Source organism: Heterodontus francisci, chromosome 6 (genome assembly GCF_036365525.1).
Source record: "Heterodontus francisci isolate sHetFra1 chromosome 6, sHetFra1.hap1, whole genome shotgun sequence".
Lineage (NCBI taxonomy): Eukaryota > Metazoa > Chordata > Chondrichthyes > Heterodontiformes > Heterodontidae > Heterodontus > Heterodontus francisci.
The window spans coordinates 65,354,827-65,378,624 of NC_090376.1; the positions used below are offsets into that span (position 1 = coordinate 65,354,827).

General features: G+C 44.4%; 1 protein-coding gene across 3 annotated transcripts in view; it reads right to left on the reverse strand.

Moving 5' to 3' along the window:
* Positions 1–20,203: 20,203 nt before the first annotated feature.
* Positions 20,204–23,798, reverse strand: part of LOC137371359 (PC3-like endoprotease variant B) — a 906,432-nt gene continuing 902,837 nt past the window's right edge. For all 3 annotated transcript variants that reach the window (XM_068033824.1, XM_068033825.1, XM_068033826.1), the window contains one exon: positions 20,204–23,745. In XM_068033824.1, the coding sequence (XP_067889925.1) occupies positions 23,677–23,745 (69 nt within the window). In that variant the 3' untranslated portion in view covers positions 20,204–23,676. The remainder of the gene's footprint in view (positions 23,746–23,798) is intronic.

The window sequence follows — 23,798 nt, forward strand, 5'->3', positions numbered from 1 at the left end:
GGATTTTGACCCAGCGATGATTAAGGAATGGTGCTGTTTCCAAGTCAGGATGTTGTGTGACTTGGAGGGGAACTTGGAGGTGGGGGTGTTCCTATGTGGCTGCTGCTTTTGCCCATCTAATGGTAGAGGTCACAAATCAAAGAATCTAACAGGGAGGATTCGAATGGTCCTGGCAAAACCCAAACTGAGCATTAGGGTTTTGCTGAGCAAGTAGCACTTGATAGCACTGTCGACGAGACCTGCCATCACTTTGCCGAGGATTTAGAGTAGACTGGTGGGGCAGTAATTGGCTGGATTGGATTTGTTCTGCTTTTTGCGGATAGGACATACCTGCCAATTTTTCATTTTGGCAAGTAGATGCCAGTCTTGTACCTGTACTGGAACAGCTTAGGTAGTGATGCAGACAGCTCTGGAGAACAAGTCTTCAGCACTGTAGCTGGGATGTTGTTTGGAAATTGAGTGGGAGGCTCCGGAAGGCCTTCCCGCCCTGCTCCCGCCTCCGGCCAACTTTATGGCAGTCGGGGGGTGGTGGGGGGGGGGGGGCGAACAGCCCGCCCGCCTGGGGCCAATCAAGGCCCTTAAATGACCACTTAACAACAATATAAGGGCCCTTTCCAGCCTCCGCGGGGGTATTTTACCCAAGGCAAGCGGTGGGGACGAGAAAAGATGCCCAGCGATAGCTGCCGGCTTTTCCACGTGCTGGGGGAATTCCATGGCAGTTGGGCACAGGGTGCCCAATTGAGGGCTGCCCCCACCTCCCAACTAACCCCCGGGAGCCAAGACACCCTCCCCTCCCCCCAAGTGACCATTCCAGCCTCACCAGGGCACGACCGATTGCCCCTGATGAGGCATGCCCAACTTACCTTCACTCCTAGCTTCGTGTTGTCAGCTGGGCTGCAGTCCCAGCAGTGGCCACCGCTCCCGCTGGCGCTGCTGGGATTAAGAGCTGTCAGCCCGCAGATTGGCCAGTACCTCACTGAGGCGGGACCTCCTCCCTCACGAGGGTGGAAGTCCCGCCTCAGGACAATTAAAGCCCGGGGACCCGTAAAATATGGGACGGATCCCCGGGTCAGGAGGAAGTGGGTTCACCACCGACTTTTACGCCAGTGGTGAATTCCTGCCCGTCGAAGGGAAAATCCAGCCCATAGTCTTTACTGCATCCAATGCATTCAACCTCTTCTTGCTATCACCTGGAGTGAATCGAATTGGCTGAAGGCTGGCTTTTGTGATAGTGGGGACCTCAGGAGGAGGCTCAGTTGGATCATCCACTCAGCACTTCTGGCTAAAGATAGCTGCAAATGCTTCATTCTTGTCTTTTGCACTGAAGTGCTGCCCCCAGCCCCCACCCCCCATCATTGACAATGGAGATATTCATGAAGCATCATCTTCCAATTAGTTCTTTAATAGTCTATGACCATGCTCAACTGAATGTGGCAGGACTGCAAAGCTTTGATCTGATCCATTTGTTGTGGGATCGATTAGCTCTGTCCACAGCAAGCTACTTCTGCTATTTAGCATGCATGTAGTCCTGTGTTGTGGCTTTAGCTGGTTGGCATCTCATTTTTTGGTACACCTGGTGCTACTCCTGACATGCTGTTTTGCACTCCTCATTGAAATAGGGATTGTGCCCTGGCTTGATGGTAATGGTAGGGTGAGGAATATGCCGGACCATTGAGATTACAGATTGTCAATTCTGTTGCTGCTGATGGCCCAAGTACCTCATGGATGCCCAGTTTTTAGCTGCTAGATCTGTTCTAAATTGATTCCATTTAGCACTGTGGCAGGTGTGTCCTCTGTGTGGAGATGGGACTTTATGGGCGGCACAGTGGCGCAGTGGTTAGCACCGCAGCCTCACAGCTTAGGGACCCGGGTTCGATTCTGGGTACTGCCTGTGCGGAGTTTGCAAGTTCTCCCTATGTCTGCGTGGGTTTTCGCCGGGTGCTCCGGTTTCCTCCCACATCCAAAGACTTGCAGGTGATAGGTAAATTGCCCCTAGTGTAGGGAGGTGATAGGGAATATGGGATTACTGTAGGGTTAGTATAAATGGGTGGTTGTTGGTCGGCACAGACTCGGTGGGCCGAAGGGCCTGTTTCAGTGCTGTATCTCTAAATAAAATTAAAAAAAAATAAATCTTCACAAGGACTGCGCAGCGATCACTCCCACCAACTCTGCAATGGACAGATGCATCTGCAATATTACTGACAACAAGGCCATGTAGGTTTTTGCCCTCATGATGATTCTCTCACTGCCATCTGGCACCCCTGTCCTGAAGGACTTGGCCGGCTTAGTGGTGCTACCGCACCACTCTTGATAATGGACATTGAAGTCCCCCACTCAGAGTACACTCTGTGTCGTTGCTACCTGCAGTGATTCTTCCAATTGTTGTTCAACATGGAAAAGTACTGATTCATGGGGTCTGGAGTCAATATTGAGGATTTTCAGGGCCACTCCCCCTGATTGTATACCACTGTGCCACCACCTAGAACCATAAAACCATAGAAAAATTACAGCACAGAAAGAGGCCATTCAGCCCATCATGTCCGTGCCGGCTGAAAAAACTAGCCGCTCACCTCTGGTTGGTCTGTCCTGCTGGTGGGACAGGACATACGCAGGGATGGTGATGGAGGAGTCTGGGACATTGGATGTAAGGTGTGATTCTTTGAGAATGATTATGTCAGGCTGTTGCTTGACTAGCCTATGGGACAGCTCTCCCAATTTTGTCACAAGTCCCCAGATGTTAGTGAGGAGAATTTGCCGTGTTGACTGGGCTGGGTATGCCTTTGTCATGTCATAATTTAATGGATAAAATGCTACTAAATTAAAGAATGAAATTCATGGAGATCAGCTGACGTTGCAACTTGACTGGTAACACCCACAATTATGCTACCAATCATACTTGCAGACCTACTGTTCAATGAATAAGGGCAACATCTCCCATTAACACTAGGGACAGAATTTTGCCAGCCCAATGGAGGAGGCTTTGGATAGGGGGTGGGGCGGGGGGGGTGGTGGGTGGCCAGGAAAATCAGATAAAAGTATTGGTCTGCTGCCCAATGTGTTCCTGCCTCCTGTGCTTTTCCTGGAGGCAGGTTTGCAGCAGAGGCAGCATGGTGGGAATCCAAAGAAGGTATTTAAGGAGTCAATTAGCACCGATTTTACCACAACAATGCAATCTTTTGAGTGTCACATGGGCTTCCTCATGTGTCAGCACCCCAACAATTCAGAGAAGGTGGCTGCCCAGTGGGAGGTCAAAGTTGCAATCGATTTGAATAATTTTAAATGTGCACTTGTAAGACTTGGCAAGGATGCTGTCTTCCCAGATCAGAGGCTTTCCATTGTTCCAGGATCTCCTGGGGACTGATGTCTCCAATAGTGCTGGGACTGATGCAGTCGCAGCCGTTCCCCTGGTAAATGTGGCATCTCCATTGAGTTCCTGACAATCCTCCTGCCTGGGCCTCAGCAGTGCTCCCTCTGGTGAGACAGTGAAGGTTGCCAGCCACCTTAGCAATGATGTGTGATGTGTCAAATTCCTGCCTCGAGAACTCACCCGCTGTCCCTTTTTGGATGGCAAACTTGGAGGCGGCCAGCCTTGGTCTGCACACAGACAGGTGCACAGCCGTGCCATCTGCTGCAAGGAACCTTGCAGGTTGTGACAGTTAAGGTCACTTCCTCTTCAACTTCTTTGCCTCTATTTCCCTCTAGAATGATCTGAGGTATCAGTCAACTTGCTGCCAGAGAATTATCAAACAGTTGGCCCATTTATTGTTCACCTATTTCCAACTCAATATCAACAGGACCATAACACAGATACCCAGTTTTGCTGCAGTCCTACATTTCTCAGGGTACAGGGTACATCGATGGGATCTTCTAAGCCAGCCAGTCAGCAGATTCCTCCTCTGCCATCATTATGTGCCCCTTGCAATGTTAGTGATCATTACTTGCTTGATGAAGACGTGCACTACTAACAGCCTGATGCCCCCGATGGTGGCTTGGAAAGAACTTGGAGTTTGAAAGCTACATTGTGTGATAACATTTACTTCTACAGGAAGAGCCAACTATGTTCCAGATGTTGTTGTAGGCCATCTTGCAACAGATAGTACAACCATGTGACAGCCTATCTTGTGAAGTGGAGGCAGCAAAGATTTGCCTCCTCTGACATGCCCAGGAAATGTGGAGAGATCTTTAAACATGGTTCCCAGGAAACCAACCGGTGCAAACAAAATACAGTCAGTGTTGTTGTCCCCACATTCCTTGACCACTCATGAACTCATCATCCTACTGTACTATGGGAAGCTCTAAGCTGATTCTCATTGTCACATTTAATGGTGTTTGCTATATTTTTGAGTCTTTTTCAAATCATTCTTACTCTAGATTTTTTTGACAACCATACTTCAGATCTAACACATGGGTAGGTCCCAACTCCCTGTATCTTTGAGAGTATCTTCATTAGTCTTGCAATCTAAGTGTGCTCTTAACAATATGGCCAAGATAACAAATAGAAGAAGCTTTCCATTACTTATTTTTAGCTAATGGAATTATGCTTTGCCTTAAGTTTAAATTATTAACTGAATTTAGTTTAAAAGAAAATGAACAAGTAATAGTCATACAATACATATTATAATATTATATATTTACATCCTTTTACCTAGATCCTTGAAAGGAAAACTATCAAAGATTGCAATGTAATGTTAAGCCATACTTCTGTGGAATACATTTATTTATGCAATGATTCTTTTCATGTATTTCTTATCACTGCAGAATCTGACGGTGGCTTAAATTATTCTCATGGGAACTCAAAGCACACTTAAAGATTTGCACAGATACAGCTCCTTAAATATCCTGGAAAACAATTCTTGGGGCATCCTGGATTTGTATAATTGTTGAGCACATTTGAAAATAATTGGCTGTCATACATATAACTGAACAAATCACAGTCTGTGTTTGTTCAAAAATAGCTTGGCTTCTCCCTTAAGCTTTATCTACAATTGAACATAAGTCGAAACATTTGTATTGAATTAAACCTGATTCAACATTCTAGTTCCAGCTGGCAGATAAATTCCTTGGGTACCGTGATTAGATTTAAAGTGACAGCCACCAAACTAAAATATTGGCATAAATCTCCAAAAATACAAAAATGGTGCACCACCCAGCAAAATCAACTAAGGAACAGAGCAAAATGTAATAGCAAATGCAAAATAGCAATTCGAGTGGTGATCTTTGTTTAAGAAGCCATACTAGACCAAGCCCGGGCTCGAGATTAACTCATTTCATATGGGGCGATGTGCATGATGCAGGTGGAGCCTTGTTCAGTGCCATGAGATTCAGTATCAGACCTCATTTTAATAATTATAAGATATAAACGAGGCTTGCCCATGTTTGTAGTGCAGCCTCATTGTTCCCTTTAAAATTGCATTGCAAAATCTGCCCTATTTCACATCAGCGAGAAGCTACATCCACTGCTGGAGTCTCATAAAAGTCATTGGGCTAAATTCTAGAGGCCCGCTGCCAAAAGTGGCTCATTTAAATAGCCAAGGTGGGCTGCCCCCCCAATCACATATGAATATTTAAATTATAGTCCCATCGCCAAGCAGCCGGTGGGGTGCTGCCGCCGGCAAGATCGGGACAGACCCTGCCGGCGTCGAGGTCCGTGGCGGGCCTCATCCGGGGCAATCTTCATGCCCCTCCGCCATGGATCCCAATGTTGAGGCCTCTATAGAATCCAGCCCATTGTTTTTTGCTATCTTGTTCTGTACACAGGAGAAATAATCTAAATTGCGCTAAGGTTAAAGTACATAACAGTGATTGACATGTGCCCAAACAGCACTAAATCTGGAACAAGCTGACAAGCAACACTTTGTGACGTGCATTTATTGGCCATTTACTTTGAATATTATACAGTTGGATAGCCTTATCTTGGCAACTTGCTCCCAGCTGCCGCAAATGTGTACACAGGGCTGACCCTGATTACTACCCATGTCCAGGCATATGGCATTACTGTCTTCTGGGGCATGACTAGAGTGGCTAGGGTTTTCCACCTCAAGTGGCAGCACCTCCACTTCCCCAAAAGACCGAGGGATCTGAGTCTTGCACTGCTCTATTACTTGTCCAGAGAATCCTTTTCCTGCCTCTATAATTTTTTGTGTGGATTTTTTTGCCAAAGATGATTTGCCATCCATATTCTTTCACCAGTCATAAACTCATTCACATTCAGCCACTTATCTGTAAGTGGTTGATGCAGTCTTTTACACAGATGCAGCAGAAACTTTTATTCCCCCCATCTACTGTGCCAGCTCCCAGTGTTGATACTATCCATGCTAGGAGCTCACATTGCATATTAAATTAGGCTGACCCCAGTAGTTTTGGTGGGTCAGCAATTTAGATCATGAGTGTGCATGTTGTCCACTGTACACTGGTCTCATCACCCAAGTGCTGGGGCAGCAAAATCTACCACTAGCAAGGAGAAGGTTTGGAAAAGAGTAGTTGTATGTTGCACAATATTGACATGGCAGAGGCCTCACAATGAACTTGGATGAATAGCATCTACAATCAAGGGAAGTATGGTTCAACTATCTATAGCAAACTAGTCACTGCAGGCAGTGAGACAGATACATGGAGGTTCCTGGCTTTTTCTTGCACTGAGCTCTGTAATTAGATATTACTATTTGTCAGATTTACAATCACTGAACTGCTATTTGCTTTACCTGTTCAATTTACTTTATTTTTAGACACTTGACATTTTCTTTTCTGTGAAACCAATTGCAACATATAAGGGCAACTTCACAAAATGATGCTCCTGATATGGAGCATATATCAGGAATTTGGATGCATGTCCTCCATGATTTAATGGATTTAATGGATGAAAAACTGTGAGGGTGGGGGGAGGGCATGTGCCCCAATTCCTGAAATGGTTTCCTGACAGGTGAGGATTCATGTCAGGAGCATCATTTTTAAAATTAGTCCTGTAATGAAAGAAATCTGATTTTATTATGTATTTTAGTGAAAGTGAGGGTGTGTGTTTTGGGGCTTAGATCAGTTCATGTATATTGTCAATGATTTTTTGTCAGCTCCTGTGTTGACTTGCCATTATGTGATTCCCTAGTTGATGGAGTAATGTTACTCATCTGCATTGGTGTCAGGAATGCCAATTGCTGAATTCACCATGGGTTCTTGGATTCAGAGGTCCCTATCAGAAAATATGCAGGACTAGGTGATTACACAAATGTGCTCCTGAGATGGCTATCAGGTGGCTGCTCCTGTGCTATTGCCTATATGCAGCTGCTGGAGAACATCCCCTCACCATACTTACAATTTGAGTGTAGAATCGTGGGTGTTGGCCAGTTCGCTCAAAACTCCCTCCTGGTTCCTGTAAATGTTCCTAAAGTGAGTTAAAGTTAATTATGCCTGCTTTTTGGACCTAAAAGTCTCCAATGCAGCAGTGAGAGCATTCATGAGAGATGATGTTATTGGGCCAATAGATTGTTTATTTGTCTCCCCATAGATGCCATGGGTGGTCCCAGATTCACCACTGTTGTGTGTAAGGAAGCAAGTGACTTCTCAAATCTCTGCTGTTGCTGCACAAATCATAGCAGGTTGTTAGTGAAGCCCTGCAGACAAAAATGCCCATACTCCTTCCACTGGGGAGTCATTTAGAAGTAGTAAGTTATGAGTTAGACATCACACACAATCCATCAGCGCAAAGCACAGCGGCAAAACACACCAATATTCTTTAAATATCACTGAATTGCTTCTAAGATTTTTTGCACTTAATTTATACATTTCACTGAGAACAACTTTTGTAATTGTGCAGAATAATGCAGCACCGCAGCAAAATATGGACATTGATGGCTGAAGACTGTGTTACTGAAAATGTTTTGAGCCAGTTTCCTTAAAGGGATAACTAAAACAGTCAGCTAAATGAATCTTGTTGCACTTGGTGCACTAGTCTTTCAGACTGCACTTGTGTTTCAGGAACTACTTCTTCATTTTCACTACCTTACTCCTGCACTAGCACATCATCTAGAATCTGCTCTGCTTCCTCCATAGGTAGACATTCAGGGTAAATATTAGGCTGTGGGCCTGTGATTTCCTGTCATCAACAGAATCAGGCCTTAAGTCTCAACTTAATTCATTATAGATATGAATTCCTAGCATAAGATTGCACACAATTTGGCAATAACCAAAAGCCTCAGTCAGACAGATCACAAAGATGGATTCTTCTTTTTCCTTTGGCCTCCTTGTCTCGGGAGACAATGGGTAAGCACCTGGAGGTGGTCAGTGGTTTGTGGAGCAGCGCCTGGAGTGGCTATAAAGGCCAATACTAGAGTGACAGACTCTTCCACAGGTGCTGCAGATAAAATTGGTTATCAGGGCTGTTTCACAGTTGGCTCTCCCCTTGTGCTTCTGTCTTTTTTCCTGCCAACTGCTAAGTCTCTTCGACTCGCCACACTTTAGCCCCGCCTTTATGGCTGTCTGGCAGCTCTGGCAATATCTGGCAGCTGACTCCCACGACTTGTGATCAATGTCACAGGACTTCATGTCGCATTTGCAGACGTCTTTAAAGCGGAGACATGGACGGCTGGTGGGTCTGATACCAGTGGCGAGCTCACTGTACAATGTGTCCTTGGGGATCCTGCCATCTTCCATGCGGCTCACATGGCCAAGCCATCTCAAGCGCCGCTGACTCAGTAGGGTGTATAAGCTGGGGATGTTGGCCACCTTGAGGACTTCTGTGTTGGAGATACGGTCCTGCCACCTGATGCCAAGGATTCTCTGGAGGCAGCGAAGATGGAATGAATTGAGACGTCGCTCTTGACTGACATACATTGTCCAGGCCCCGCTGCTGTAGAGCAAGGTACTGAGGACACAGGCTTGATACACGCGGACTTTTGTGTTCCGTGTCAGTGTGCCATTTTCCCACACTCTCTTGGCCAGTCTGGACATAGCAGTGGAAGCCTTTCCCATGCGCTTGTTGATTTCTGCATCGAGAGACAGGTTACTGGTGATAGTTGAGCCGAGATAGGTGAACTCTTGAACCACTTCCAGAGCGTGGTCGCCGATATTGATGGATGGAGCATTTCTGATGTCCTGTCCCATGATGTTTGTTTTCTTGAGGCTGATGGTTAGGCCAAATTCGTTGCAGGCAGCCGCAAACCTGTTGATGAGATTCTGCAGACACTCTTCAGTGTGAGGTGTTAATACAGCATCGTCAGCAAAGAGAGGTTCCCTGATGAGGACTTTCCGTACTTTGGACTTCGCTCTTAGACGGGCAAGGTTGAACAACCTGCCCCTTGATCTTGTGTGGAGGAAAATTCCTTCTTCTGAAGACTTGAACGCATGTGAGAGCAGCAGGGAGAAGAAAATCCCAAACAGTGTAGGTGTGAGAACACAGCCCTGTTTCACGCCACTCAGGATAGGAAAGGGGTCTGATGAGGCACCACTATGCTGAATTGTGCCTTTCATATTGTCATGGAATGAGGTGATGATACTTAGTAGCTTTGGTGGACATCCAATCTTTTCTAGTAGTCTGAAGAGACCATGTCTGCTGACGAGGTCAAAGGCTTTGGTGAGATCAATGAAAGCAATGTAGTGGGGCATCTGTTGTTCGCGGCATTTCTCCTGTAGCTGACGAAGGGAGAACAGCATGTCAACGGTCGATCTCTCTGCTCGAAAGCCACACTGTGCCTCAGGGTAGACACGCTCGGCCAGCTTCTGGCGCCTGTTTAAAGCGACTCGAGCGAAGACTTTCCCCACTATGCTGAGCAGGGAGATTCCACGGTAGTTGTTGCAGTCACCGCGGTCACCTTTGTTTTTATAGAGGGTGATGATATTGGCATCGCGCATGTCCTGTGGTACTGCTCCCTCGTCCCAGCACAGGCAAAGCAGTTCGTAGAGTGCTGAGAGTATAGCAGGCTTAGCACTCTTAATTATTTCAGGGGTAATGCCGTCCTTCCCAGGGGCTTTTCCGCTTGCTAGAAAATCAATGGCATTACTGAGTTCCGATTTTATTGGCTGTACGTCCAGCTCATCCATGACTGGCAGAGGCTGGGCTGCATTGAGGGCGGTCTCAGTGACAACATTCTCCCTGGAGTACAGTTCTAGGTAGTGCTCAACCCAGCGGTCCATCTGCTTGCGTTGGTCAGTGATTGTGTCCCTGATTTAGCTTTGAGGGAGGCGATCTTCTTGATGGTTGGCCCAAAAGCTCTCTTAATGCCATCATGCATTCCTCTGATGTTTCCGGTGTCTGAGGCCAGCTGAATATGACTGCATAGGTGTTGCCAGTAGTCATTTGCACAGCGCCTGGCTGTTCTTTGTGCAGCGCTTCTGGCTGTTTTAAGTGCTACGGATGTTAACTCGCTGGGGGCTTTCTTGTAGTTCAACAGTGCAATGCGCTTAATGTGGGGAATAAAAATATGCCACAGGTGCATTGAGGAGTACTATCTGAAGCTAAGGTGTATTGTTGGTGCAAAGGAAGTTTTGCTGTGTATCTGGTTGGGAGTTTTGACGCTGAAACTAAGCTGAGGTCTGGAAGTGAGGCATTTCGATTCCCGAGTACTGACATCCTTCACCTTATGGAACACAAACTGCAGAGTTTCGTAAATGTGAAGTAAACCAACAATGCATGCTAGATAGACTCAGTTGTTTGGAGCATGCCTGATACACTTTTTCACATTGCTGGATGACAACAGCTGCAGAAACACTAAAGTTCTCGAGTTAATGATGTCGAAGGGGTTCCTTTTGTTATTCCCCATTTTTTACTGGCATTAAAGTTTCAGGGCTGCATTGTGAGGGAGTTAAAAAACATGTTTATTAGCAATTTTAGTCCAATGATGTTTGGCAGGTTTATCAGCTATTTTCCTTCAGCAGTATAAAATCTTTCTTATTATTGCAACCAGCACTCATAATATACACAATTATTGTCATACTAAGCACAGATCAGTATTGCATTGGTGTATTTTTGATAAGGCAAAGTATATGTTTATTTACATGTTCAGACTTGAGTAGATCACATATTATTCACTTGAGTTAGTTTGCAATAACAATTAATATCTTCCATATATTATTTTATTTGGAACAATGCATTCTAGAATCATGTTCATTGAATTATCGCTTTAAAATTTGGGGCCACTGGTCTTTTTTTTATACATTAGAATTCTGCATTTCAAAAATAGATTAGTACAATGGAAGTTGAGTTTAAAAGGCACTGGCATCCAGTAACTACGTTTGCTATCAGTGTGGACTTGGGGAACAGCAGACTTTGAAGCATTGTATATGAGAAAGTAAGTAACTGCTTTTCAAAGTCTTGACATTAACACAATCAAAGATGAATTGCTGGACCAAGCCAATGATGCATTGCAGCTGTTAAACCAATGGTTAGTCCCCACTGTGTTGATCCACATTAGATGTGATTTTGTTGATCCATTTTTGTTTGGCAAGGGGTATTAAAGTTTACAGAGTAGGTGAGTAGATGGAGTTAAAATACAGATCAACCATAATCTAACTGAATGACGGAACAGGTTTTAGGGGCTGAATGGCCTACTTCTGTTCCTATGCTAACTCCTCATAATATCAGGTGTAGAGGCTTGAGGACTACTCTACATCTGATGCACCTACCACCCCAATGCAACCAGCTAGTGCATTGTGCGTTGGGAGCCTGCACAACATGTAATGTTTACTAAGGCCCCGGAAATGATCTAAATAAGGAGATGTCTATACTATGTAATTGAAATGCCTGAGTCAGTAGGAAATAACATCACATTACTTGTTCTCTTTTTTTTTGCCTTCACCACCTAACTCTTGCCAGGAAACGTAAGTCCCCAGTAATTGTTCAGAAAGAAGTTGGCAGCAATCAGCCCCTCCTGCATTATTGGCACCTGACATTCTGATCCCCAACCCCCTGTGGAACTTCGAGTGCTTCAAGCACTACACACTGTCAAATTATGTAAATATAATGGCCTCATGTTATGGGGCGAGGTTAATGTGCTCTGCAGGACGTAAGCATAACGGATCAAACAACACTGTCATTGACAGGCCTCAGTTTTTTTTAGGTTTTTGGCACATACTATAAATTATTATTTATGCTTAGATATCTAAGTAATGGAGAGAAAAAAATAGAGAAAATAAAAAATGGCATGAGGCTGAGGTCGTGTTCAAATATGTTTAAAGTCTAAACATGCCTGTGGGCAAATACAGTTTTCCAGTTCGAACAAACATTTTGGACATTTATTTTGACTGCATCCAAGATTTATTCTTTTGAAGCTTGGTTGATCTAACATTCCCAAATGTTCCACATTATGGGCTGTCTCTCTTTTTCTTACACATATCCACCATGCAAATGCACAAACACACACATAGTTAATATGTTAAGGCTATCAGACACACAGTGATTACATTATGGATGTTACACATGCAAGTTGCACACTGCGTATCTCAAAGTCACCCTTTGTACATTAAGACAATCACACGTGTTATGTTATATTCATGTTTTAAATTATGATTGTTGCAAATTATTATTACCATTGTTATAACAGTTTTATTTTTTAAAATCTTAGAATTCTGAGTGTTTTATAAAACTGAAAAAAGGATTTTCAGTGGACTTGGACACCTGCAAATAGCTGAAATATTTGGATGTTGACTTTGTATACAAGAATAGGAAAGCAAGCAGTTTCAAGGAAGACAGCCAGGAGGTTTTGACCTCCTCTAAGCAAAACTTAGAATGATAGAGGAGACACTATGTCTGGTCATGTGATTGGCTCAGGAAGGCTTACTTTCACTTTGGACCCTTTTAAAAGGACAAAGAGCAGGCATTTGAAATTCGATTTCTGACCTGCCTGGAGATCAAAGTGGAAAACACAGAAAAAGACCTCTCTCTGTAAAGGAAACTTGCATCTCTTGTAAAGAAACCCTGTATTTGAAATGAGGCAGATTCCTATTGCCTCCTGTTTCTGCAGACTTTCTGCATCCGGTGTGGGTCCTGTTGCCTCCTGTGATTTGGGAAATCCTGGAACCTGAAGAAAGCTTCTACTGCTATACTGCTGCTGCCAGTCCTAAGCAGATCTGTTGCTACACCCCTGCTGAAAGACCTATGTGACGCCTGCTGTAGCCAAATTGCCTTGAATGCCTACCCATCACAGTCCGCTCATCAACCTTGCCTGGAGACACTTAGAGTGGCATCCGACTCTTCAACTCTGGGACACCTCACCCAACGGAAGAATTTCCTACAAGAACTTGACAAACTGATTTATTATTCCTTTTATTCATATGAAACAGCTGTAAACCAGAATAAAGGCCTGCTACCCGACCCAAACCCGAAGGGACCCGACGACATGTGTCGGGTTTGGGTCAGGTCGGGCCCTTCTTCCGTGTCCTGCTTTCGGGCTCGGGTCCGGTCGGGCCGAGCCCAGGTCATGCTCGGGTCAGGTCAGGTCGGGCCGGATAAACATGGTAAGAGCTCACCGGTAAAAATAAAAAACTTACCTGAGCTGGGAGTCCGTGACGAAATTGAGTCTGCACAATGAGCGAATGACGTCACTATGACATCATCGCGCATGTGCTGCAGCTGCGTGGAGCTTCCCAGTCGGAAGTTAAGTAAAGGGATGGTAGGGCTCGGCTTGGGTCGGGCTCGGGGTGAAATTGGAGGGGCTCAGGTCCGCTGTGGATCGGTTGGGTTTGGGTCGGGTTCTTTTTCCCGACTTGAGCAGGCCTTTAAAGCAGAATTCTTTTTTACCTGGTTAAACTGTTTTTTTGAATGTATGTGTGTGTGCATGAGGGCGAGGGAAATAAGGAGCTTTTCATATATATAGATTTTTCTCATTAGTGGTTAAGACTTATAGGGCTGAATTTTATCAGCGCAGGCAGCCTTCCGACACGGAAGTGCCGACGCATAGCCTCGGTGATATTACGTGCTGGGGCTCATTTAAATGGAGAGGGCAGAGTGGCTGCTCCCAATAATGCAGAGGGGGCGGCCGCCGCGTCCCTGGCAATGCCGTCCGGTGCCACCACGCAAGTGCCGGTGCCATTTCTAAGAGGCTTCAAGCCCTTCAGGATATATTAACATATTTAAAGGTGCTGGTGTGATTAAAATAATTAATAAATGTTTAATTTAATATTGAATCCCCTCTCCCACGCACCCCCCCACCCCCACTGAGTGCTCAACACGTAAATTGATCTATCTCCCCAAAGATACACTTTTTGAAATTCCGAACGTTCCCCCCGAACTTCAGAATCTTTGACCGTTAATGCCTTCCTACCATCCCCACAACCAATCGGAATAGTTTTCCTCACCCCTCCCGATAATTTTATTCCTCCCCCTCCCCCCTCCCCCACCAGTGTCTCGCCTCGGAACAAGTTCCGAAGGCTCCCGGGTTGTGGCCGGATGGCCATAAAATCGGCGTGGGACAGTCACTGTCAGCAGGTAAGTTAATTTGCATTTTAATTATCCTCATTTTAGTATTTTAATGAAGGCCCCGCCACTTGGTGGTGTGTGTGGGCTGCACTGAGGCCTCCCCGCCGCCGCTAATATCTGATAAGGCCTTCTCAATGTCGTGGGTTGTGGCGGGCCGCTCCCACTAGCATTTTACGGGCCTCCCCGCTATGACCCATGGCGTTGAGCAGCTGGTAAAATTCAGCCCATTATTTCTTTTTCGAATAAATAGTTAATGTTGTTGTTTAAAGAAACCTGGTTAGTGTGCTTTATTCTTGGGGACAAATAGAGTCTAATTGGCTACTCTTCGGTAGGTGGGAAAATTCATTGATATGTTGTGATCCACGGAGAAGTGGGACTGAATTAACAGTGCATTTCTCCTGCCTTGGTCGCAACACCATGCATAAATATTACACATTATTTCAGATTATAGATGTTGCACGTCTGCCAAATCTGTATTACACATTATGAGCGTTGGATGCCATATGTAAATATAGGTTGACTGTCAGATTTATATGTTGTATATTATAACTATCACACACAGATAGACACTATAAGATAAATGTAATTATTGTTGGTCCCATATTGGATTTTAGGTCCATAATGTGAGCCTTGTTCATAAAAATTGGGTTCACGAGAATCTCAGGACCTTGCCTGTTGAAGTAGGCTTCGCAGATGATAGAAGGAAGGTATTCAAGAGTTTTTCTAGGATGGGGTGAGCTTGTGCTTTCACGTACCTTTTCCTATATTTTGCGCTGTGTATTAGCTGATTTTGCTGGGTAGCCTCCCAGTGCTTGTTTTCTCCTTGTCAATACAGTCAATTCCCTTCATTATTCTTAGTTACTACTGGGTCTCATGTCCCACCTTATCTGAGAATGGGCAGTCTTTTTGGGGTTCTGAATGCATAGTTGAGATGAAGAGAAGGAGTTTGTGGTGAGAGAGGGTAACAGTTTCAGTAGCAATGACCCATTAGACATTTGGGATGTAACTACTTAGGGACTTCCAATTAAAGACCCCTTCACGTGCACTTGGACATGCCATAGGAATCATGTCATCACCTCCTTCACTTCACAAGGCAAGCTATCATAGAGTTTTGCTTCCTGCTGCCCAATGACTTGAAGGCAACATCTGCATCAGGTATGATTCTTCCCATAGATCTGTAGGTTTATGATGCTGAATTCTCTCTGTATTTGGCTAGCCAGAGTAGAAATAGGAAGATAGGGAGAATCAATATGTGGCTTGAAGGGTGGTGCGGGAGGGAGGGCTTCAGATTCTTGGGGATAGTTCTGGGCAGAAAGTACCTATTGAAAAGAGACAGGTTGTATCTCAAAAGGACTGGGACCAATGTCCTCCCAGGGACATTGTGTGGTTGGGGAGGGTTTAAACTAAATTGGCAGGGGGATTCGCACCAGAATACAGAAGTAGAAAAGAGGAATAAGGTGTATAATGTGAGAGTGTTAGACAGTACTCGAGAAGAGTGTAGTTCCATATTAGATGGGAGCAGACTGAGTAGGACTATGAGGAATGCAAAGACAGGATTACAATGCATGTTTGTAAATGCACAAAGTAAAGTTGATGAGGTACAAGCACAAACAGCAGTATGGGAATATAATTTAGTGGCAATAAAAGAAATGTGGCTTAAAAATGGCGAGGACTGGGCGTTTGCTATACAAGGATATAAGGGCCAGAACTTTATATCTGGCCAGAGGACCCACCCACTGGCCTGTCTCTGGAGGCGAGCCTGCCTCCGCCGTGCCTGGATACCTGGAAGCTATGCCATAATTTTACATGGCCCAGACCCTTAATTGGCCTCTGGCGAGACTTCCGCCCTTCTGAGGCAGGAGGTCCCACCTCCAAGAGCTACCGGCCTATCAGTGGGCCAGCAGCTCTTCAGTCCCAGCAGTACCACTGGGAGTGATGGCCACTTCTGGGACTGCACCCAGCCAGGACCGGCAACATGGACGAGGCCCTGCAATGCAGGTAAGTATGTGGGGCCTTGCCGGGGACTATCAGCCGGGCCCCAGCGAGGCAAGGGCAGGGGGTGGCGGTCGCTTGATGGGGGGAGGTGTTCCAGTGGGGGCGGCTTGTGCTGCAGAGGGTGACCCTCTGTTATGCACAGGGTGCCTGATCAGGAGGCCGCCAGGTTTTACTGGGCGTCCTTCTCAGCTACTGAACTGTCCACCAGCCTCTGGTAATATACCAGTGGTGGCGGGAGGAGGACCTTAAGTGGCAATTAATTGGCCACTTAAGGGCCTTAATTGGTCTGGGGTGGCAGGCCTTTTGTCACCTCTGCCGCCGCTCATAAAATTGCAGTGGGAGCAGGAAGGTGACTGAACAGCACTCCCCGTCTCCCACTCAATTTTACGCCCCCATCCCCCCACCTCCAGCCTGCTCCTGTGGGGGACGTAAAATACCGGAAAAAATAAAGAAAAAGGGAGGTGGGGTGGCAGTCCTGATTCGGGAAGACACTGTAGTGTTGGTAAACGATATACTTGTACTTCTTTCCATTTAGTATACTGCATTCACTGCTCACAATGTGGTCTCTTTTACATTGGGGAGACCAAACACAGATTGGGTGACTGCTTTGCAGAACACCTCTGCTCAGTCTGCAAGCATTACTCCAAGCTTCCAGTTGCTTGCCATTTCAATTCAGCACCCTGCTCTCACACCCACATTTCTGTCCTTAGTCTGCTGCAGTGTTCCAGTGAACATCAACGCAAGCTCGAAGAACCTCATTTTCCGATTAGACAGTCTACAGCCTTCTGGACTCAACATTGAGTTCAATAATTTCTGAGCGTGACTGGCCTTTTTTATTATTATTTTATTTTTCAACCATGTGCCTGCATTAAACTTGGTTTTTCATGTTTGTGCTTTTAGAACATAGAACATAGAACATAGAAAAATACAGCACAGAACAGGCCCTTCGGCCCACGATGTTGTGCCGATCCTTTGTCCTCTGTCAAGGACAATTTAATCTATACCCCATCATTCTCCTTTATCCATATACCTATCTAAAAGCCGTTTGAAAGTCCCTAAAGTTTCTGACTCAACAACTTCCCCAGGCAAGGCATTCCATACCCCGACCACTCTCTGGGTAAAGAACCTTCCCCTGACATCCCCCTTATATCTCCCACCCTTCACTTTAAATTTATGACCCCTTGTAACGCTTTGCTCCACCCGGGGAAAAAGTTTCTGACTGTCTACCCTATCTATTCCCCTGATCATCTTATAAACCTCTATCATGTCACCCCTCATCCTTCTCCGTTCTAATGAGAAGAGGCCTAGAATGTTCAGCCTTTCCTCGTAAGACTTATTCTCCATTCCAGGCAACATCCTGGTAAATCTCCTCTGCACCCTCTCCAAGGCTTCCACATCCTTCCTAAAATGAGGCGACCAGAACTGCACACAGTACTCCAAATGAGGCCTTACCAAGGTCCTGTACAGCTGCATCATCACCTCACGGCTCTTAAATTCAATCCCTCTGCTAATGAACGCTAACACCCCATATGCCTTCTTCACAGCCCTATCCACTTGAGTTGCAACTTTCAACGATCTATGCACATAGACCCCAAGGTCTCTCTGCTCCTCCACATGCCCAAGAACCCTACCGTTAACCCAGTATTTTGCATTCGTGTTTGTCCTTCCAAAATGGACGACCTCACACTTTTCAGGGTTAAACTCCATCTGCCACTTTTCAGCCCAGCACTGCAACCTATCCAAGTCCCTTTGCAGACGACAATAGCCCTCCTCGGTATCCACAACTCCACCAACCTTTTGGACAGAGCTGTACATTATTCTGTCATTAACACTCTCTCTGAATTAATGCTTTGTCTTTCACCACACCATTAGCACTCCCTTTGCCTTTGTCCCACGTCATCTTTGTCATTTAATCTCTCCTGCCCTCTGCCCTATCACACACCTTCCCTTTTGTTCTCTTCCCCCCACCCCTACTTCACTTACGTAAAACCTATTGGGGCGGCACAGTGGCGCAGTGGTTAGCACTGCAGCCTCACAGCTCCAGGGACCCGGGTTCGATTCCGGGTACTGCCTGTGTGGAGTTTGCAAGTTCTCCCTGTGTCTGCGTGGGTTTTCTCCGGGTACTCCGGTTTCCTCCCACAAGCCAAAAGACTTGCAGGTTGATAGGTAAATTGGCCATTATAAATTGTCACTAGTATAGGTAGGTGGTAGGGAAATATAGGGACAGGTGGGGATGTTTGGTAGGAGTATGGAATTAGTGTAGGATTAGTATAAATGGGTGGTTGATGTTCGGCACAGACTCGGTGGGCCGAAGGGCCTGTTTCAGTGCTGTATCTCTAATCTAATCTATTACATTTCTAACCTTTGCCAGTTCTGATGAAAGGTCACAAATTGAAATGTTAACTCGGCTTCTCTCTCCACAGATGCTGCCAGACCTGCCGAGTATTTCCAGCATTTTCTGTTTTTAGTTCAGATTTCCCGCATCCGCTGTATTTTGCTTTATTTTAGCCTCAGAAGAAGGTAAAAGAAGCACTAAATGCAGGAGCAGACTGCATTTCATTATTATGGCAGGATATGAAGCCATTGCAGTCAACAAATTTAAAGGATTTTGGATTGGTAACTGATACTGTACCTGTTTGATTTTCATACAATATTTTGGATTTTAATTATAAAGTGAGTGCGTTTGTGTAAAAAAACATGGTTTGCATTTTCCCTTTGATTTTTACTGGAAAGGAAAGAAAATTACAGAAGATAAAAAGGTTACATAAGTTACAAATCTCATAGCTCACAAAATACCTTGATGACAATTACATGACTGCTGGAAAACAGTTTCTGCATTGTCACTGTTACTGAATATAAAGAGTGGGGTATTTTTAAATCAGACCTTCTGGGTAGTGAATGTAAGATGTGCAAATCATGATGGTAAATATTCAGCCCATCTACCTTATCTGTCCACAGCAACCTGCTGTCCCTCAATACAGTATCTAAGTGCCAGTTGAATGATTCTAGAGTTTTTAGAAACACTGGGGGTTAATTTTGACTTTGGGTGAAGGCATCAAATAACCCATTATACACTGCTCCCAATTTTCAGTTCCATTGACTTCAAATGAGAGAGATGTTGATGTTGCCCTCTTTACACCATCACCCTCCACCTTCCTCAACTAACACTGTTACAGTGAATTGAATGTATTGGATACATTTTGACAGTTCCAGTGCAAATCAGTTGAGCCTGTCAAAGACTAATTTTTCCAACTTTAGGCTATTATCTATCTCACTAATATAGTTGGAACATAATCAGTTTGTTCACAAAAATAAACAGTAATAAATATGGAACGAATTCAGCAAAATCATTGCAAAAGTATGTAAAATTACCATTTGCCAATGTTCCACTGTGCTTTAGATATTTTTTAATCTCTTTACTGTTAGGTGCCCCTTGTGCAATGTTGAGAGACTGAAAAGCCAGGCCTTTGCTCTCGCTGCAATGTAAACCAGTCAGTAGGAAGTATGTGAGACAGGTAGGGGCTGACTCTCTCTTGAATTTCCCCAGTCTTCCAATGAAGAAAGTTCCTCATGTCCGCTTGGAGTCACCCCTGATTGGATTGACATGGATCAAATTTCACCATGTGGGAAAATGGAGGCATAAACTCTTGTACTACCATAAAATGTCATCACAGCTCCTTTTGATTACACACACTTTGTAAATCTGAAATTTGATCTTTTGTTCATGATACACTTTTGCAGAGAGCCAAAATATATAATTTAAGTGGACTTAGAAAACTGCATGATTGTATGACACACACTATGATATCTCTTTAAAACATTTATTCAATTTTTTTCATATCTAAAGAGTGCAATTGTAGAAGATGGCTAACAAAATCCTTAAAGAGAAGAGCAAATTATTATGGCATGACACTAAAAAGACTGCTCCAGTGAAATGATTAATAAAATGAGTGGGGATTATGTTCAAGAGAAAAGATCACAAATATTTCTTAATGATAAATTAGAGGGAGCAACCAATGTGAGCTTCCAACTTTTGCTAAGCAATTTCAGTATTATTCTATAAATCAAATTCAGAGTAGAATTTAGCTCTCCAAATTATTAATAACAAGACAGTTAAATTTTCCACCAGTAATGCTAAATTATAGATTATTTTATTATGAAGAAATCTTGATTTGACACTATCAGCAAACTGAATCATAACTGAAGATATCTTTATAATTTATCTAGTTTCATATTTTAAGACTCAATTCATTTTAACTCTTCTGTATTCAGCATAGATGGTAGCTGCCATTCTGTGTATTATTTAAAAATGATGATTTAAGGTCTGTGTGATAATAATGCCTAAAAAGAAAGAATATCATTGTTTTGGCCTAAAAAGCAAAGTTGCTCATTAATAAAATTATAAACATTCCATTCACAAACCATAAACCTTTAAAAAGTGGCACTTTGTTTGAAGACTAAGTAGTTAAATGGCACAAAAACAAGTCTGAAAGCACATGAAATCGGCTCCTTTCCAGGAAGGCTGATTCTCCGGGACAAATATGTGTGATTTTATTATTGCAGCCCATTCCAATTCTGCCCAAGGAAGGTCCTGTATGCCTGTGTCTTAAGACAGGCTGCAAGGGGCAGGCACAATTACTGACTGACCTCCATCCTCCCAGCATCAGCTTCTATGCCACCCCATTTTCATCCCACTCTAATCCCCGCCCACTCAGATTGTGCTGGCAGTTCACCTCAATCCCTGAGAAAACTCAAGGCCCCAATCGGGTCAGCAGCAGCCTAAATTCTTGGAAAGACCCTCAGCTAAAGAGATTCAAAGTTTATAAACTGACCAATTCATTTATTAAGTAGGCTTTAAACAGGTTAACATGGTTGCTATTCAATTACTATTTACAGGCAAGTGTGAACTGTATATCAATTGTGTTTAATTATATGCAGTTGGAGGGCATCAATTGGGGTTTTACTTGAGCACATATAAAGAGATACTGACTGAAACTGTGCGGGGTTGAGTTAGGAGGTATATGTTTAATTCTGTAAATAAATATAAGGCTCAGTAATGATTAACTCCAGTTTCATCATTCACCAACTGGCTTTCTGGACTAGAACAATTCTTCTCTCGTGCCATTCCTGAGAAAATATTTCTAGTTCTTCATTCTTATAGCAACATAAATCCAGTACTGTTGGTCAGATTTTAGTAAGATTAATTTAGTTAATTTTAATTCAAGTTTATTAGACATCCATGCAGTTCAATTTGGTGGCTCAAGGACTCTTTACAGATAATATCTATTGCCTGTACTCTTTCAGTGAAGCTGAAGGCAGCACATTACTTTCTCGTATACGGAGCAGTGAGGTGGACATCTCTAGAAATGTGAATGAAAAGAATGACCCTGTCCAGAGGCCCAGTTAAGATAGTGCCTCCTGTCTATATATGGCAGTAAAAGGAAAGATCTCCCTGTGTCTGCGTGGGTTTCCTCCGGGTGCTCCGGTTTCCTCCCACAAGCCAAAAGACTTGCAGGTTGGTAGGTAAATTGGCCATTATAAATTGTCACTAGTATAGGTAGGTGGTAGGGAAATATAGGAACAGGTGGGGATGTTTGGTAGGAATGTGGGATTAGTGTAGGATTAGCATGAATGGGTGGTTGATGGTCGGCACAGACTCGGTGGGCCGAAGGGCCTGTTTCAGTGATGTATATCCAATCACTTTCATGAGGTATAGTCAGCTGAGGTAATTGTTCCTATTGCCAGGAGCAGGACACACAGGACATCTCATTCCACTGGGTTTTAACAGTATATTATCATCAGAAACATTTGTTTCCGGTGGGAGATAGTCAGAATCTTTGGAGAGATGGAGTAAACTGTTAAAAATGTCCATTTATGCAGTTTCTCCAGGGTGTTCTGCTGATGTCCTGCAGAAGTTATGGAATGAGATAAGGAGAATCCAGTAAAATTTCAAGACTATAGTTTTTACATTAAATATTGTTATGAGCATACATTCTAAGGCCTTACCAAAATTGTTCACTTCCTTACCATCTCCAGAAAGACAGCAATGAACATTGGTAAAAAAGAAGCAAGACTGAGTCTATTCTTCAATCAGAGGCATGGGGTGGTATTTAATAGACGCGAAAAAGTCTTGTCCGCCTGCAAGATCCTTGCATTACCTCTTTGTGGGAAGGCCCACCGATTTATGTGCCAATTAGGCACATAACTAGGCAGCAGTGGACCTTCCCCGGGATTAAAGACCCTGGGGACAGATGTCCTGCCCAGGTTGATGGACCCAGGTCTCGGGTGAGTGATGGCGGGAAGAGTTTTGCGGGGTGGGGGGTCGCAGGGGAGGGGGTGTAGGGGGTTTGGCAGCAAAGGTGGCGGGGTGGCTCTTTGTGTGCGCCCCCTTGCCAATGCTGGGTCTGTCGATCAGGTACTGAATGCCTTTGAACGAGGGACCCCACCCCCGCTCACCACCCCCCTGCAACGGGAGCCAGTAAGGAACCTACACAGGTTTGCTTGTCATGCTCCCTGCATGGCGAGAGGCCCGCCCGCCGCTGGGCTAATACCAGCAGTGGCACGAAGAGGCCCTTACTTGGGCATTACTTGCCCACTTAAAGGCCTCAATTGATAGCGGGACGGAAAGGCTGTCCATGGGCCTTCCCGCCAAAGACTTAAATGGGTGGAGGTGGGAAGTTGGTGGGGTCCCCACCAGGCACCATCCTGCCCGATTAAATGCTCTCCCCGCCTCCATACTCACCATGGGGATGAGCATAAAATCCAGCCTATGGTTTGGACCCAGGATGACCAAGTCACCCATAATATATATATTAAGTTTATGATTGTCCTGTTCCCTAGAAGTACCTTCATCTAATATAGTGGTTTGTGAGTGAAATATTTTCATTACTATTGCATATTGCCTTCCACAGAGGCTATGGGGGTAGAAATTTGTCTTGAGAGGCAGTGCTAAACAGATGTTGTGCTATCAGCTCCCTCCGCTTTACTCCCCTCCTGAGATTCAGTTCCAATGGCATCAATAGAACAACATTTCAAGTGGTGCAATAACGCTTGTTTAGCGCTACTGCCCGAGCCAAATATTTTTATCCCTTATATGTTAAGTGTGATTTTACTTATTTTTGGTGGAGCTTTCAAGTGATTTCAATTGGTGTCATTGAGAACGTTCTTGTCTTGAATAGTTTTCTTATAGGTCTTTTCCATACTTTCCATCATCTTTGCCTTTTTGGACCTTATTTGTTACTGCTCGAGGAAAGTATCAATGAATATGTTAGATCCTCACTCTACTCTTCTGCAGCCACAGCAGATAGCACATTGTTTCTTCGATATTCAGCCTGAGCTTCATCAACATCCTGTGGCAGGAAAGCATCTTATTATTTAAATGTAATAATCATATTTCAAATCC